Source organism: Vidua chalybeata, chromosome 14 (genome assembly GCF_026979565.1).
Source record: "Vidua chalybeata isolate OUT-0048 chromosome 14, bVidCha1 merged haplotype, whole genome shotgun sequence".
Classification (NCBI taxonomy): Eukaryota; Metazoa; Chordata; class Aves; order Passeriformes; family Viduidae; genus Vidua; species Vidua chalybeata.
Window position 1 is genome coordinate 15,699,854 of NC_071543.1, and position 18,429 is coordinate 15,718,282.

General features: G+C 40.9%; 1 protein-coding gene across 1 annotated transcript in view; it reads left to right on the forward strand.

Annotated features, from left to right (window-relative positions):
- Positions 1 to 17,007, forward strand: part of LOC128795167 (connector enhancer of kinase suppressor of ras 2-like) — a 169,133-nt gene extending 152,126 nt beyond the window's left edge. Inside the window, exons 20-25 of the mRNA XM_053955729.1 lie at positions 2,923 to 2,994; positions 12,885 to 12,955; positions 13,692 to 13,795; positions 15,117 to 15,624; positions 15,929 to 16,128; positions 16,792 to 17,007. Coding sequence (XP_053811704.1) covers positions 2,923 to 2,994; positions 12,885 to 12,955; positions 13,692 to 13,795; positions 15,117 to 15,624; positions 15,929 to 16,128; positions 16,792 to 17,007 — 1,171 coding nt within the window. The remainder of the gene's footprint in view (positions 1 to 2,922; positions 2,995 to 12,884; positions 12,956 to 13,691; positions 13,796 to 15,116; positions 15,625 to 15,928; positions 16,129 to 16,791) is intronic.
- The last annotated feature ends 1,422 nt before the right edge of the window (positions 17,008 to 18,429 follow it).

Sequence of the window (18,429 nt, forward strand, 5' to 3'; positions counted from 1 at the left end):
GTTGCTAGATTTTCATAATTTTATTATTTCTGAAAAGGACCTGACAGTCTTTTCAAACAGAAAAGCCCCCTTGAGCCACCAGTGGGCCCCCACAGGGAAGAAACTTCTGGGCTGTGTTAACTGGAGTGCAGCCAATGGATGGAGGGATTATTCTTTAAAATGGCACTCACTACCCCACTTCTTGATTATTGCAGCCAGTCTGAGGCCCTCCAAACCAAGCCAAATGTAAATATATAGATATAATTCCTCTAAATTATTCATATTTATACATCTCAAATTGTTCCCCTGGCGACTGCAGTTCCTAATGCTAGAAATGTATCTAAACACTTCCCTAATAATAATCTTAGTGACACTGCTGAGAGATGAAGATGGATTTATTGTTGTGTTTTGCAGTCCTGACACAGAACTGCAATACATTTAAATCACAAGTTTGCACGGAACTGGGATCTCCATTTCAGAGCAATAAAGATCTCTTTTCCGCGGTCTGCAGATATGTAACAGTGAATACATTATTGCAGCTTTAGTGTTCACTATCTCAGGAAATTATCACAATATCAGACAGAAAGATCTCAAGGAACATTCATATAGTAACCAATTAGAGCTGTTTGCAGGGGCCTGGCATGTGGGAATTCCTTTGCAAAAGCAGCCAGACCTGCAGCATTTAACTGATTTACTCTGACAAAATTCCTGCTCTTTCTGCATTTTATGACACGTTCACAAGTTCTGTAACAGCTGAGCCAGGAGTCTGCAGACAGTGCCTGACCTGTTGCATACTCTTGATTTCACCTCCCTGTGCCTTAACTGAGGCAGGGTTTTGTGAGAATGTAAAATATTCTCATAATCACAGGCTCACAGCCTCGTGTGGGTTGGAAGGGACCTTAAAGATCATCCCATTGCAACCCTACCGTGGGCAGAGACACCTTCCACTAGAAAATGATCCACTAATCACAGATTTTATCACATTACAGGAGCACAGTGGAGCCAAATTAAACTCTGTTTATCACACTAACTTCCACCCATTAACACTGACTTGAAACCCTAATACTGGCATTTGAATGCCTGTATGTATTTAAATTTCCTGTCTAGGAAAATAATCCTATTTGCAAGCAGAAACTCCATCATGTGATATTGTCTCAGGATTAGCCAGGAGGATTAGGATCTTTAGATCCAGCACCTAATCCTCCCCAATCCAAGCCAATACCACTGGGAGATGGCTGGGCAAGTGGAGCAGGAGAAGGTGCAGATGCTGCAGGGAGTTCACACCAACAGCAGAACTACGCAGGAGTGTTTGTTTAGTCATGATTTTCTATTTTTAAGCATCAAAAATGTAGTAGTGTAAGGAATTTCTGTTAAAAGTTTGCTAATCTCTGTGTAATGAAAGATGTGCCATGTGCTGCTCTAATCCACAAGCACACAAAACTGTTCCACCTTTCTTACCCACAGCTCTTTCCATAGAACCAGTTGGAGTTGCTGGCACTCAGCTGCCACAGGGGGATTAAAAAGTCCCACATCAAAAGCAGAAGACTAAGAATGACAAGAATTCTTGACACTCAAACCACATCATACCAATCAGTTAAAAGAAAGCATAAAGTTGATCAGAGCGTACTTAAAACTGCATTTATATAATGATCAAAAGAGAGATAATTAACAAGGCTGTGCCATCTAGTGGGCACCAGGAATCCCTGTGTGGGATTTCAGTCACTCACTGCTCTTATTTACAATAGCAGTAGCTAGGGCAGTGAGGCTTTGCAGTGGAAATTATCACTGTCCAGATGCCAAAACAACACTTAAATACCTCTACAGTCTTCTTTTATGGAATTTAATATTTAATGATAACCCTCTGTGCAAAGATAACCTTACCCTTTATATCCCCAATCCCATGAAAAAAAGAAACTGCACAGAAACACAACTCTGTTGGAGGGCTTTTGTCAGGAAAGCTGTTGCTGGATGCATTTGTATTAATTATAGATACAAAAAAATCACTCTGCCCAGGTGAAGCTTCTTCAGCTTTCATCTTGTCTTTGAAAACTGCAATAAGTCATAGTAATTAATAAAACACTCATTTGCATTTAAGCTATTAATAGTGGAAACGTTGCATCACAGGTTCTTCATAATTCCACGTGTAATGATTCCTAATCTAATTCTTACATCTGGTAATTACCATATAAATGTCAGTATTTTAACATAAATGTTATGAATGATAGCGTGGCATTTTTTTAGCATTTGCCAGCTAAGCAAATTAATAGTCTTTAATGCTGGGACCTTCTGGTTTCCTTGATAGCAAAACTCCTTTTCATTATAGCCACACAAAAAATTTGTAAAAACTGTGATTATTGTTCTTAGCCGTTTTCAACTGCTCAGCTGAGGGAGATCTCAGGGATTAGAGCACATGAAAGCATTAATAAAAAGCATTTATGTGAACTATAATCACCCATGCCATCTGATTATTATCTATTATTCCAGTGATTTCTAGCTCAACTTGGCAGCCCTCTGCATTTCTTTTTGTAGAACATAAAACAGTCATCAAATACATGAGAAGAGGTGGGGAGATCAAACATTTATTCCTTTAGTTGATCTTTGGAATATAACTAAGATGTACTTGAATATACTCAATAAGACTTTCAAATTAACCCAAGAATTTCTTAGATGTAGAACATCGGTGGTTATCAAAAGGATTTATATTTTTAAGTCATTCAAGTGCTTTTGAAATGTTTGCAAAGTATGAGGCTCACAAACGTAGATGAAATCAGATCTGGGGGGATCCATCTATAAATTTAGGCAGCAAAATTCAGACTGAAGATGACAACTGCCTATGAAACCTGTAACATGCTGAAGAATCACAGAGCAGGACAGTCTGGTGTATTTGTAGACAAGATGTTTGAAAGGAAAGGTGGTTTTTATTCTTTGTGCTCTTTTTTATAGTGCCTTCAAAGCATGTCACCCCAAAATAAAGAGCTTCTACTTCGCAACCGACTGCCTTGAAGAGATGAACAGGTGAGTTGTGTGTCCCCTTTGTTGTGGGATGTTTTTTATCCTGGTGCTTCAATATTTCATCTCACACAGGAATGTCCTCCTGGAGCCTGATGGGATGCTGGCTCGTGGTGTTCTCAGGAATTAGTTTTCCATTAATTTCAGTAAATACATCACATTCTGTGGCTCACTTTGCTGACATTTCCTGCCGTGGCGTGTCTCAATTCTGCAAAGGAAAGTTACTTGTGTTGGTCTCTGTGTTAATTAGAATTTTTTCTTTTGTTGATGGGCTTAAGGTTCATCACTCTTGTGATGTTTTGTAGGTAAAGGCTGGAAGTCTTAATGGGATTAGTGTTTCTGGTATATTAAAGAGTGCACCCACACCAAAGCTCATACAGAGTACACCCAGGTGGTGGGATATGTCTGTGTGTGTGTATATATATATAAAATATATATAAATATAAATAAATATCCATATTTTTTCCCTCCAATGCCAAGAACAACCCCCAACAACGCAGAAAATCAGCAGTAATTAATTTTATTCACCACATCACTGTCCCAACACAGAGCAGAGGCAAGGAAAATTCCATTGTTGGCATTGTAGTGAGTTTTAAATGTCCCTGGATGTGCTGGGAGGACATTCCAAACTTCTGACTGGACAAGGCACTGGACAACCTGATCCAACATTAAAGCTGCCCCTGCTGTGGCTGGGTGTGGGAACAGGCACCTCCTGGGAGCTCTTCCAGCCCAAATTACTCCGTGCTTCTCCTTTGTGATTCAGTGGTGGAGACAGAGATTGTGAAGGTGGGACAGGGCCTTAGATCCCAACAGGCAGAGTCAGATGTCCTTCCTCCTCCTGTTACCTCAGAAATTTGTTTATTCCCAGCTCAGGTGGAAAGCACAAGGACACCTGGGACAAGGTCACTGTACTGGGAAGTCTCAAATCTTTCCTGGCACAGATAACTGAAACTTTGAGATGTTCTCACTTAGAGTTGTTCTTAATGTTTGCCAGCTTGGAAAGACAGATACGGATGGGGTTTTTCCTTTGGAATATTAAGGCCTAAAACCCACTGTTGAATTGAACATTTATATTCTGTGGCTTACATGGCTCTTGAGGTATGCTGGGGTGTGAGCCTGGCCGGGGTGAGACTGTGGAGGCCTGTTCATCCTGGAGGGTGATGAGCCTCTGTTATCAGGAGTGGAATAAGTTTGCTGAAAAATATTTTGTCAAGGTTGTCAATGTCCCATTGCTCAGTTCTGTGGTGTGGTTCAGGTTTGTCTGGACAAAACTGAAGTGAGGATTTTTGCTGGTTTAACTCTGCCTGGTCTCCCTTGATTTCAGCTGCTGGGGTAGCTCTCGTTTGTTGAAGTGCCATTGATCATATCTGTAAATGATACATAAAATGCTCTGACTCAAGGAAAAGCAGGAAGTCTTGGCACACGTTTGATGAGCTGCTTTTACAACATCCATTGATTTTTCCATGGGGAGCCCAGGAAGCTGCAATGAGGCCTTGGAGCACAGGAGCAGCTGGGAAGGTGCCAGCGTGTGCTTCCATACCATGCCATCCTAAACATCATTTACTTTGGGATTTACAAGAGCCTTTTCCCTGATTTTTTTGGAAGAAAGCAAAGGGTGAACTTCTACTTGAAGTATTTTGTGCAGTATTTTCCCTTCAGCAATTCTGTCCCTGCAGAGCAATTGGAATTCACTCCCCACCCCAGTGATGGATAACTCTGCTACCTCTTAACATCCCTGGGCACCCCTGCAGTTCTTACAATTCCTTCTCCCAGAGATCCTGCGTGAAATTTGAAATGAGGAAGCAAGATTCATAGATGAAAAAATGTGTTTAAAATACTGATTCCACAAATCTCTCTCTTCCCAGCGAATTGCTAGCCCCATAATGCGAGGAAACAGAGCAAATATTTTACATGGTATCTCTCACTCCTGTTTTCAGCACAGAATTTAACTGGATTTTCCCTGCTGATGGAAGGGGGGATCCCTCATGCTGAAAAGTAATGGAGTACTGGCATGGAGAGGAACATTCCTCATTCACTATGAGGGGGGAATTTTATCCTTTCTTCAACTGCTTTTATTTTAACAGCTCTTTTTTAGAGTTTCTCACCCCAGATCCATTGTTTAGTAATTTTTTTTCACTCTGGAATATTTTACTGTGCCTTTAGCCCCACATTGCTGAAGGAAGAGCTGGACCCCAGTGGGTAGGGCTGGATTATTCCGAGGCACTCAGCTGTGGCTGAGTTTTGCCTGCTGTGTTACTCTGGTTTGCAAAATTCACGCTCGTGCTGTTTTGCCAGGTCTTACACGAGCAGAGCCGTGTTCTTAGAAATGAATTAATAATGAACTTGATGAGCTCATCTCCAGCTTGCTACTCCAAGCTTGTTAAAGGCCTTATTTCCCAGAAGTGCTTCATCTCCTACCACACCACACATAACCTGTTTATGGCTTTAATTAGCATTGAATTTAATATTCAGTTGTTTTACAATATCTATGTTATTTAAAACTTACCAGCCATTGAAATGCAGCGCAGTGCATTTGCAATCTCATAGTGAACTCCAAATATTAAATTTTTAAAAGTTTCTATTTCAGGCTGAATAATTTGATCACTTTTGATTTGAATAACTGGGTTAACTTTGCAATTTTAATAACTCCCATAAATCTTTGGCGTTCATTCAAGAAATATAACAAATAGTTGCTACTGAAACAGAATGATGATTGATTTTTATAGGGGTCACTCCTATATTTTCCAAGACCTGAAAGATTATAGCACAATATTTATCTTAAAAAACAACTGTTTGAAAATTGATGTATTCTGAATAAATTTCTATTGATTATAAGCAAACTTTATGGTGTCTCCTATCTACTTTTACATATGGAGTATAACCAAGTGAGTTACTCAAGACTTTCCCTAAGTCATCCTGTTTATTACTAAAGTTAATTCAGTTTTCTCCCTTAAATTTCAGGCATGCTGGTGTCTTTGCTTAGCCAAATCAGATGGTGAGCCAGCATTAACACATCTTTTCCAGTTTCAATGCACTTAGTCTTCACTTTATATAAAGTAGCACCCAAGTAAAGCTCTTGGCAACTAAAAATTTCGACCCTGATTCCCCATCAGACATTTTCTCCCTAAGCTGGACAAGCGAGCAGGAGATTGTCAGATCTGTCTGGCCTAATTCACCAGCTCTCTATCAAATAGAGCTGAGTAAGTTGTTACAGAGCTCTTACTCTCAGCCCCTTACCTGCTGAACAGCCAGAAGATAATTCTGCAGAACATGAAAGGTACTTTTCAAACAGCAATCCCTGGAATGGAGCTTCCCAATGGTGTTGTAAATAATCATAAAGAGCAGGTTTGCCTTTCTTCCTTTTATGTTCCCATAAACTTGTTTCAAATCCATGCCCGAGGCCATGCCAGCCCTCTAATTTATTGTTCTCGCATAAAAGCTCCTAAATGCAGCACAAGTAAAACAATTTTGTGATCAGAATTAGCTGCAGGCCCCAAGGGCTGGGTGAAACCACGATGTTCATGGGAGTGCACAGGGTGATCGTGGAGCTGCTGTGCCCTGTCTGAGCAAAACACTGCACCAGGAGTTCCTGGCACTGAGCTGCAATATTCCAAACCTCCTTTTCTGGCCAAGTCACCTGGCTCCTCCTTTTTACAATTTATGAGCTTTTTACCCTAAACTTGTGAAGTTCTATTTCCCCCCTCACTGAGTCCCAGCCCCAGTGGCTGATGGAGTTTGCAGTGCCCAATTGTGATTTATCCAACACCACCCAAATCAGCACTGGGGGAGTTCATCCCTCGTGCAGGAGGCAGGGTCTGCACTGGCTTTTTGCACCAGCTTAAATTACAAAATTAACTTCACCAAATTCTGCTGTGAATAGTACCAGTGTGAATTGATAGAGCTCTTCTGGGAGCCAAGCTGCTGCATTTCATAGAGCAGATTTAGTGATTCCAGCCCTGCCCCTCTGAGGTGAAGGTGGTGTCACAGTCCCTGTTGTGACCTTATGCTGGAGATACTGAGTTAACTCTGCCAAATCTGAAAGATTTAGTCATAGAAATAAGAAGTAATAGAAATAAGTAATAGAAATAAGAAATTTCATCATGATGAATTAGCCACACATTTAACAGCATTATTTGGTCTACTTGAGCTGAGTTTTTAAAAACTATGTAGAAGCAGAATTACACAATTTCACAAGTAAATCATCCCATTTCTTTAAAAAAATTCACCTCTAAACCCCAAAACCCCACCCATAGTTTATGCCATGTTAAGCTCAGTTCTCTTGCTTGTAAATAAAGCTTTCTTTCTCCAGAGCTTTCCTTTGGGCCAATCATTTGTGAAAGCTGGAGCAAAAGTTTGAGTAAGTGAGTAAAGAGAAGTTGCAGTTGAATGAGTTTTTGTGACTGTTTTGGTGATTTCTTTATTATTGGTTCTGGATCAAATAGCCTATCAGTTATTGTGTGCTTTTATTCTCTCTGATACATGACTGTATTTGTACAGTAAAATGCTGGTACCAGAAAGGTAATTTATTTGCTACAAAGCAGTGAATTTCTTTTGTCTATTACCCACTGGGGAAAACAAAAAAACAAACAAAAAAACCACCCACACCAAACCAGACTTCAGAGTACAGAGACATAATTGTGCATTTGTTTGACAGCAGAAAGTTAAAAAAATGAAAAATAAAAAAAAAAAATCCTATTAAGGGCATAAAGCAGATGCACATGCAAAGAGGGCACAGATTGGTTCACTTGTCAATTCTTAAGCTGTCTCAGGCTTTTTTCCTATTTTTCCAGCCTGACAAATCTAAGAAGACAATGCATGAAACGAGATCAGCAGTCATGTCAAATTATCAAATCAGAGAGTGCTCAGAGTTTATCCCATGAATGATTTTGCTTAAGGAATCCCAGCAAGTGTGACAAATCAAACAGCAGAGGCAGAGCTGCTGGGGGCTGGCAGAGATGAGCTCATGGGGAAGGATCTGCTCAGGGTCACATTTCACCAGCAGATGCTTTGGGGCTCCTTCTGTGCAGAGGAAACTCAAGGCATCATTTCAGCCACCCCTGTTAGAGCACCCTTTATTCTCTTCAATGAATGTATTACCTGCATAATCATAGAAAATAGGGAAAATAAAGTCCCTTAGGAAGTCAAATGGGAAATGCATTGATTTTTCAGGTGTTCAGTAAGAAAGACTGGTCAGAGAAGTCCACATAACAAGTACAAAATCAATTTTTAAATCTAATTGTGTATTGCAAAGAATTTTACTGTGAATTCTGGAATCTGATTATCCCAGTGACGTAAAAAAAATGTATTACAAAGCTTTTGATCAGAAATTAAATGTAAACTGCACTCAATACCTTCTATGTGTAAAATAGATGGTTCAAGGGAATCTCTAATAGACTTAAACATAACTTGATTTAACTGAAATTTAACTTCCACTTCGTTGTATTTTTGCCTTTTAACCAAATAATCTCAAATGTAAATGCAATCTCAAAAAGGAAGAAAAAGATATTTCTGCACTGAAACATTTCTAACACAAAGCTGAGGGGTGTACAAGGGCAAGAATTAATGATGAAAAGATGCAAGGAAAATAGGAAATATATTTTATTTATTCTTTCTGTTAATGTGTCAGGATTTCATAGACTTCATTTTTAAAGGAATATTTAATAGAGAGAAATAATCAAAGTAGTTGGACTTTTTCTTGAATTTGCACCTTTTCAGGACATATAATTTTTTTATATATTCATTTGAATTAAAGAACTTTTTCTAAAACCAGCCACCTGGTATGTGCAATGAGTGAGGATATTAGCAAATCAAACTTTTCTGAGCCACAGAAATTCACTTTTTCTGCCTCTCTTCTCCATGGGTTTATGGAACAGTTCTATCTATAACCTAAAAATTGTAACTTTTCACCCCTTTTTTATAGGAAGTAAAAAAAAGGTTATCCTCTTCCCTTGGTTTTCATTCTCCTACACTAAACAAAGTAGTTCTCTCCAACTTATAGCAACTGAGATTGTCCAAGCTGTTTTATTTTTTTATTTGTGTGTTTTCACTCTGGACTTGTAGAAAGGAGCAGTCAAGGGGGTGAGTGTGGAAACTTTCATTGCCTTCACTCCCAGAATCTCCCACTGCCCTTGGGCTGGCTCAACCCTTGCTCAGCAGAGTAAATGAGAACAGCCAGGAAACAGAAATGTATTAATTTGTACATTGAGGAGTGGCATGTTCTTGTTTCAGGGGAGCAAAGCAATGTGCAATTGTTCCCAGTTGTTTGGCCCCCGTTAACATTTCCCAGTGTTTCTGTCAGCAGGTGAATGTGCTCCTGGCTCCTGACAATTTGGGGTGTTTTAGGATGATTCACTCTTCAGTCTCAGGCTGTGACAGCTCCTCACTGCCCTGGTGCCTTCACTCAGCACAGCCCCAGCCTGGGGCAGGATCAGACTCTCAGAAGACGCCCTGGGCTGTAATCCCTGGGTAATAACCAGAATTATCTCAGTAAATTTAACTTAAATCCTACCAGGCAGCTCTATTTTATCCCAAAGCAATGACAACAGTTCCTGTTTTACAGCCAAGCCTGATTTATTTAGAATTTAACTGGGACAAAGTACAACATTTACTTGTGCATTTTGATGACTTTCCCTGCCTTTGTTCACTGGAGTACAGGCAATAAAAAACATCCCACTTCTTGGTCCCCTGTAGGTTGTTACAACGTGCCTTGGTAAGTGATTGTGTCTTACGGGGATTTGTACAATCCTCGAGGGAAAATGTTGTGGCAGAGGATCTGTGGGACATTTAGTGCTGTTCTGTGTCATCACAATTTCCATGCAGAATGCAAACCCCATGCTCTGCTGGGTGGCCCAGACCCAGTGAAACATGCTGGTTAAGTTGTTTAATTATCAGCAGGAAAGAGTTGTTGAAGTTATCCAGGTAAAAAGGCAGGATCTGGAGGGAGGGAGCCCAGCCTGGGTCGAGGAACGGGGATGTGTACCTGAGATCCCAAAGGTGCCCTGCCAGGGCAGCCCAGGCCTCCTTGTGGCCACGGGGACGTCCCAGAGCTGGTGGGGCACAGCTCTAGGACCCCAATCAGCATTCCAGCCCTGGGGCTGTGCTGGCAGGTGCAGCACACAGACCCTCCCTGGGATGTGCATCCTCCAACCCTCGGGAGTGCAGCTCCAACAGGAGCTCCCAGTGCCAGCTGGAACCCAACCTTCGCCCTCAGGGCACCTGGGACAGGGTTCAGAACCAGCTGCCTGCCTTTCCGAGCTCTCCACAAAGAGCTTTTTATAACCTTGAAAAACCTGCAGTTTTCTGAAAAATGAAAGTGGTTTGCTCATCAAGGAAATTCATCAAGTTTATGCAGGGCTCCTTTTGAACTGAGTTTGCATTTCCTTGGGAAAAAAAAATTAGCTGTAAGAAAATGAGCTGTAATCTCACCGCTTGTATATCTCCTGATTAACCTCAGAAACATTCACTCATGCTTTTCTTAAAAACACAAAACCTAAAATGGAGATTATAGTTCTTTTATCTGAAGAGATTTTATCATGATAAGCCACTGAATGTCATCAGATAACCATTTATGTTGGCTTGACCAAGAGCTGACTCTGAATTGTGGTAAATGAGGTAAGAAAGTCCTTGTAACTCTAGCTGGGGATGATCTTGGCCTTTGGAAGAGCAAAGCCTGAGCAGCCTTAGAGAAGGAAGATTAACTTCAGCTAATTGCAGATTTGGCCATTGAGGCCATATGCATAAAGCTGATACCCTGGATATCCTCAGAGCATCCCTGGCTCTGGAAGGTTAATCCTAACATTTCATCTGTTTATGAAATGTTTGGTATATTTGCTTCCAAGATCTGACACCCTCAAATTAACAATGAGCAACAAAAGAAATTTTGCAAGAAATTTAAGACAATATAAGTTTCCATGCACTGACCACACAAATGGATGAGTCTGTTTTAACTTGGAAAATGGTAATTAGTCCTAATTTATCATTGGTGCTTAAGCAGAACCTCAGTTGAAGGCACTGAGACGTCCTGCTTAATTGCCAAAGGCATATGGCAAAGTATGACTAAAACTATTTTGCTCCAGTGCTAATGAGTTCAGAAATTCGGGAACAACTGATGAAAAACTGGTGAATACAAATGCTTGATAAGGAGCAGGGAATGATGTCACTGCCATGCCTGCAACAAAGGTTCTGCCCTGCAAGGGAAGCAAATGCCAGGCGATGCAGGCACCGTGTGCTGAGGGAAATGATGCTGTGGAGAGCACTGTGCAAAAGCTTTTCTGTAAATCTGTTAATCCATTTTAAATGTACTTCCCTCATGATAAAGATGAGTTATTGATGTGTTGATGCAAACAACGGCTGTAAGCAGTGCTAAGCCTGCAGTTGCTATTTGGGAAAACTAATCATCATTTCCATTTTCATCTCCAATTTGCTCACTTCTGGCTTAATACTGAGAGGCAAAGCAATATGATTGTACAGTTCTTTATTTTCATAGTTTTGCAAGTAAATTAAACCCTGTAAGAAGTACAGGTTGTTGTCCCCTTTGGCTACTTAGGAAAGCCATGAGATCCGTGGCAGGCTCTGTGCAGCCAGGCAGTGAGTCAGTGCTGTGTCAATACTGGAGCTGCAGATCATTGCTGGGAGCCTCTGCAGGGCTGCTGGGAGCAGGGATCAATACGTGCAGAACTGTGCGCTATTTTTAGTGGAGAGTTCACTCTTCCTGCATTTTCTGCCTCCTTGCTGTGCCTCCCATCTCCCACACACCACTCTCCTGGACAATAACAGTCACATATGTCCTTAAAAGCTTTTTTTTCTCCTCTAGTACAAGTGGGAAAGAATGACACTGAACGGTTTTCGCGTTTTAATCTGCAAAACAACTCGTCCTTTTGATATTGCATGTACTGTTCACTAATGTCTGACTTGAGGCCTGTAAAAGATGTTTTTGTCATTATAATATTCATTAACCAAGAAGATAATTGTTAACAAATTTGATGTTGCAAATGTTCGAAAAAGAAAAAAGAGCTACTTCTAAATAAACTCTCATATCAATTTTCTGGGAAATTAATTAGATAATTAAGAATTTAGTCACCGAGGAAGGGAATGGTTCAAAACATCCCAGGCATTATAGATGTCACTATGAAGGCTTTTTCTTTGGTTATATCTCCTTGTTGATGAAAATAAGACAATTCTTGATTTTCCATTCGCTGAACATTAAGAAGTGACTTTTCCCTCTGTGTGTTCATTTCCTTTTCCCCCTAGTTTTTCAATTATATATTGTATAGACATCCAGTAATCTCACATAAAGAAAACTCAAAAGGTATTTTCCCCAAGATTAACTATAATATTTCCCTAAGGGAGTAAAGAATCTTATTTTCTATCAAACAAAATAATTTGAGGACAAAGAAAGAAACTAGCACATCCAATGCAAAATGCAAATATTGAAGCACTTCCAGTTTACCGAGACTTTAGAAACCCAAAAGTCTGTATTAAACAAATTAAGGGAAAATAATGTTGTTATCACAGCTCAACAACACTAAGTGTTTATATCACCAGCATTGTGAATAACCAAACTGCTATAGGCTGTTTTATCTTTCTGAGAATACAAGTTTAATCCAACTCATTTCCCAACACAGGTTTTCAGACAATAATTATCATAATTCTATTTTATTTTCTAGTATTTTGGCAATTCAGGCAAGTTCTTGAAATAAACAGAAGTAGCAATCAGAATAAATGTGATAAATCCTTTGCTCCCAGTTATCAATCACCCAGCACATCAGAATTGTGGGTTTAACAGCCTTTTTGTTTAGGCGTTCTGTCTGACTTTTCCTAATGATGTGGATGCCTTCAGATTTACACGAGATGTTCCTTTTAAATACCTCTCTTCCTCATTTTTATCGTTCTCTTAGATGGATGAATCGTTTGGGTCTCGCAGCAATTGGTTACACACCTGATGACAAGGATATTCACCCAGATGAAGGTAATGCTTCAGTGATTATAATTAGGAGAAGAGAGCAGGCAGTACAAATCTGTTCAGTATTTCAATAAAGCTGGCGAAGTCATAGCTGACTTCTTTATCAACATATGCCCATATCATTCCAAATATCGTTTAGATAAGAATGCATTTCCTCGAAGAACTACATTTATTGGTGCCACTAGCAAAGAAAATAAAATCCTGAGCAGTAATTTTAAGAAATATTTAAAATTAGCGATAAAGAGAATGCGGGATTCAGGGTGAGGTGTGATCTCCCAGATCCCAGCCCTCAGGGATGTTCATCCCCCTAAAACTAGTGCAGACATGGCAGCCCTGGGGCGATGTGTGCTTCAGCAATATTTGTTTGCACCTCCTGAGCTCAGGTGCCAGCCTTGTCCTTTCCCCATCACCCACAGTGGAACCTGTTATGCCCAATTAAATTAAGTGTTCAGGCTTGGCTCTACTTCAGCATCTGGAACGAGGTTTCTGTGTGAAAGCCTGTGAGTAGAAGTTGTTTTTTATGTGCAGTGGGAGTCAGCTGCCCGAGCTGCCTTCTGTAACCCTTCCCTAAAGCATTCAGAGCTTCCTGCACTCCCTGTATTTGAGGTGTCAGACCTTCCCACCAGCCGAGCCCTGCAGGTGACTGGGGAACGTCTACCTTGCCATGGAAAGATGTTGCTAAAAAGTGGGATCTGCTTTCTTGTGGAAAAGCACCCGAGTGAGACCTGGAATGCTTTGTCAGCAGATTACTGGAGTGAGAGCGATCAGGACGACATGGACGGCTCCCTGACGCTGAAGCAGGAGGGCTCCTCCACGCTGTGTGACACCTACCACCGCACCCCCTCAGTGAGTCACACACTCTGCATGTGGCCAAGGCCACCAAAAACATCTCTGGGCCTTGGCTTGCACTTCCCTTGTCCTGGGATATTTAAACGCCGTAAAGGCGGCGGAACAAAGCCGGATGCGATTGTAAAAATGAAATTACTGCTGCTCCTCACGAGCCAAGATCTGGATTTTTCCATAGCAAATCAGTTAGAAAGGAAGGAGAGGTAAATGTCTCCTGACACAGATCTGTCACCAGACTGGAAATATGACCTTTTTTTGTAGGATTGGTAAAACTACATATCATAACAGGAACAGAATATTCAAATTTTCACTGCAGAATATGAAAAGAATGTGATGGATGTGATAGTTTGTATTAATTGAGACTGGTTTTCAATTATGAATATTGGATACTGGATGCTAGAGATTAAGATCGGCTCACATTCACCCAGTAATCATGTTTTAGTTCTTTTTTGAAGAACAAATCTTTCTAGGAAAGGGATTTTTTTACAAGATTGTGTACAATACCATGGTAATGACAGTATTGCAAATAGAACATTTCTATTAGACAAAACACAGACAATTATGATAATTATTCTATGATTCCAAGCACAGATAGGACTGTTCTCTATTTTTCTTTCAGATTTTTCTTCAGCGTGAATGACATGATCCTCACACAGCCAGAACCAAAGAAAGAGTGACTGAGACAACAGCATCACATGGGTGAAGTTCAGACTGATTTTCACCCATGTGATGCTGTTTTATCAACTGGGATACAGGTTAAGCCTCTCCCTTTCTGTTTTTCCACATTTTTGCCTTTCTCTTTATTTTGAATTAAATTTATACACAGACCCAGAGAATTCATTCAAATAGTTTCACAAGTTCTACAGTCCCCCAGCCAAAAATCTTCCTGGGTGCTGAAGTTTTTGTTGTTTGGGTTTGGTTTTTGGGTTTTTTTTCTGTTTGGCCCCTAAAAAAAAAAAAAAAAAAAAGAAAGGAAATCTGATTACGGTTTCTTTTGGAGACTTCCACTGTTCTCAGCTGGACTGAATGGAAGCTGGACAGGTCTTCAGGAAACCTGCACCAGTGCTACACTTTTCTTTCCATCAGGAGTTGCTTGTGGGCAGAGAATGTGCAAAACAAGAATAGGGAGTGGTTAAAAGAGCACTTTTGTATAAAAGTTGTCACTGCTAATTCTCTTCTGTTTACAGTGATTCATGTTATGGCAATCAAACCCATGAGTCCATCTGATTACTAGATATCATAGACTGTTTTACACGACAGTCATTTCCTTGGGCCTGTTCAAAGCATTGTCTCATGGGCAGATGTTTTTGTATCTTTCCAGGTGAATTCTTCAAGCCCATTCCCCGAAGCCAAACAAGGCCGACACTTTTCCAGTGAATCAACGTATTCCCACTCTTCTGCCGAGGACTCCCGGCAGGACGCAGCGGGCAGCACACACTCCTCGGGGTGCAGGCCTCCCTACCGAGAACGGCGCTCGTGGCAGGACCTGATAGAGACTCCCTTAACCAGCTCAGGGCTCCATTTCCTCCAGACCGTCCCTCCGGAGGCGGAGTACGTGAGCAGCCGGCCCGGAATGTCACCGGACAGACGGAGACAAGCCACGCTGCCCGTCCAGAGGCGCCACAATTTTGAGCAGGATGGGCCTTTTCCGCTGGTGGAATGTCCGAGGGGACACAGCTCCCGCGGGCGGCCCCAGAAACCGCGCAGCCAAAGCCTCCCCCGGAACAGAGACGTCCGCGGGAAGGGACGCGTGAAGTCCATTGACGGGACCGATGACAGCCCGGATGAGAAGGTTCCTATTAGAAGGCACAATAGTTTCTGTGCAGAAGGTAAGCTCTGGGAGATGTTCTGATCCACTTTACTGCCATCAAAATCCAGAGCAGTATGGCCACTGTTCTCAGCAAGGAGTTTGTGGTTGAACTGCTGGATGCTGGCAAACACGGGAGTTTGTACTTGAAATGCCAGGATGTAGCGCTAAAAATTGAGCTTTGGGATGATGATCTTGTCTCACCAAAACTAACACCGCAGAACTGAGTAATAGGTTAAGATAGTACTGAAGCTGCAGTATTGCTGATTTTAGAGACATCATCTGAATGATCAGGTTTGTTGTTAGGTTTCTTTCCTTCCTTTCAGAAAACATAAAAGAAATTGAAGAAGTCACAGATGGTCTGCAAGAGCTCTACAGAACTCTGGAAGAAGCCAGTCTGTCAGCTTTCGGAGAGCAGCGTCCCTCCACCAAGCAGGAGTTCCGCAAGTCCTTCGTGAAGCGATGTAACGACCCAGTGATCAACGAAAAGCTGCACCACATCCGAGTCCTCAAGAGCACTTTAAAAGTAAGGCTTTATCCCTGATTTTGTGTGCAAGGAATATAAACTAGAAAAAGTCTAATTGTGCATCACAGAATGCTGGTGGGTTGAAGGGACCTTAAAGCCCATCCAGCCCCACTCCCTGCCATGGGCAGGGACAACTTCCACTAGCCCAGGTTGCTCCAAGCCCTCTCCAGCCTGGCTTTGGACACTTCCAAGGATCCAGGGGCAGCCACAGCTTCTCTGGGCACCTGTGCCAGGGCCTGCCCACCCTCACAGCCAGGAATTCCTTCCCAATGTCCCAGCTAACCCTGCCCTCTGGCAGTGTGAATCCATTTGCCCTTGTCCTTATTATCACTGTATGTCCTTCATGTCTTTACATTTCTATTGTTAATGCTTTTTTTTTGTAGCTTTAAAATGAAGTTTCAAAGAAACTAAAAATCCTTCAAAGCAAATATGTTCCATCTTAAAGAAAAAAAAAGAGATTATTTGGCACATGTGCGTGGGCAAGTTGTAGCATGTGGCACAGACTGAGCTGTCAAACAGTTTATGCTGTAATAGTTCCTGAATTTAGGTAAATATCAAAGTTTCCATAGTAGTTTTCCTGGCACTTGGCATTAAGGAAGAAATAAAGTGCTGAAATACAGAGTTTCATTTTGACCTGTCCTCTGTCTTTCTGGAATTTGCCAGGCAAAGGAAGGGGACCTCACAGTAATCAACAGCCTTCTGGATGATCCCAACTTAACATCCAAGAAGTTCAAAGATTGGAAATTAAAGAACTATGAGTTTTTCCTGGACATTTGTGAGTTCAGTGCTGCTGGGAAGTCTCAAAACGGAGCCTCTGAACTGGCGAGCTCAGCCCCAATGCTGACACACACACACTCCTTCATCGAGACTCACGTGTGACAGGAGCCTCAGCCTGGGTCACTGCTGGGTGCCTGACAGCTGCAGTCACACAAACCCTGGTGAATTTAGTGCTAAAGGTACTCAGCAGTACTGTAAATACTTGGGTAAGAGAATAGTGCCACAGGTTGCCTACTACATTGCATGATAAGACAATAATATTCTTTATGAATTTTTTTGTTTGCTGTTATCAACCAATGTCCGTATCAAGCTCTGCATTAGGAAGAAGCAGTGCAGAAGTGTAACTGAAAATAAATACCAGTATATTTAAAGTACTGTACTAAAACTCAGCTTATAGTATGAGATCCTGCAATCATTTTATATATTTAGATATATATATAAATACATATCTATGTATATAAAATGTAACATGGTAGTTGACATTTCCTTTTAAAATTCCCTAAAGTTCACATTTTCACACATTTTTTCTTGAGAAAAAAAAAATGAAGACATGAATGCATTGGCCACTCTTAGAGATGAACATTTATTTTTGCAACATTTCCAGGTAGTGACCATCTTTGCAAATAAAAGGACAGAGTTATCAAAATGTAAACTCAATCCCTATAGTGTGCCTTAAAATGTACACTGTACATCTAAGAAATAGATCCCAGTCTGGCCCTATGGGCACTCTGTACATGCCATTTAAATACTGTGTTTGTAACGTGCTGTGCCTGCCTTTAAACGAAGGAACATGAGCAAGCAGGTTTGGCACAGAGGTAAGATACGAGTAGAACAATATTGGTTGTTCACTAATGCTGCAACTTAAACTGGTTTTAATAGGATCTGAGGTATTTCATGGTGAAAGAAAAAAAATCTGCACTGAGTAAGGTACATACTGCAGGTTTTCATCGTTTCTTCACTGTGAATTTAAGTGACACATGACTGTGAGTCACAAAATTCAAAAAAAGCATGAGAAGGAAGCTTAAAAAACCTCCTGAACTAATCAATTACATTCTGTGATACACTGACATCTATAGCTGAGTTAATAATTCAAAATTATGTAATGTCTGGCAATAATTTTTAACTGCTAGCAGTACATTTGCAAGTGGGTGAAGTTATTCAAAACATCATTTGAAAACCAATCGGTGTTGATTGGTTTGGGAAGACACACAAGTCACGTAGTGTATTTCACTTCCTTGCCTGGGAGAGAATGGTTTGTAAGAATCAGATTTTGGGGAAAATACTTGTATTCTTGGGGGGGAAAAAGATTGCTCTGAATGCTACTGAACATAGATTCCAAAGCCATTCACAGTCTGCTTTGACTCTGCTTGCTAGAATAGTTCTAAAAGGCGGAATGAAAGAGATGTGAATACAGCTGATGTCATTTCACTGAAACAAACTCACTGATCATTTTTTCACAAGATAAACCTAATTGTCTCTCATCCATCAAGGACTGTAAAATTCATGCAGCTCAGTATAATAGAG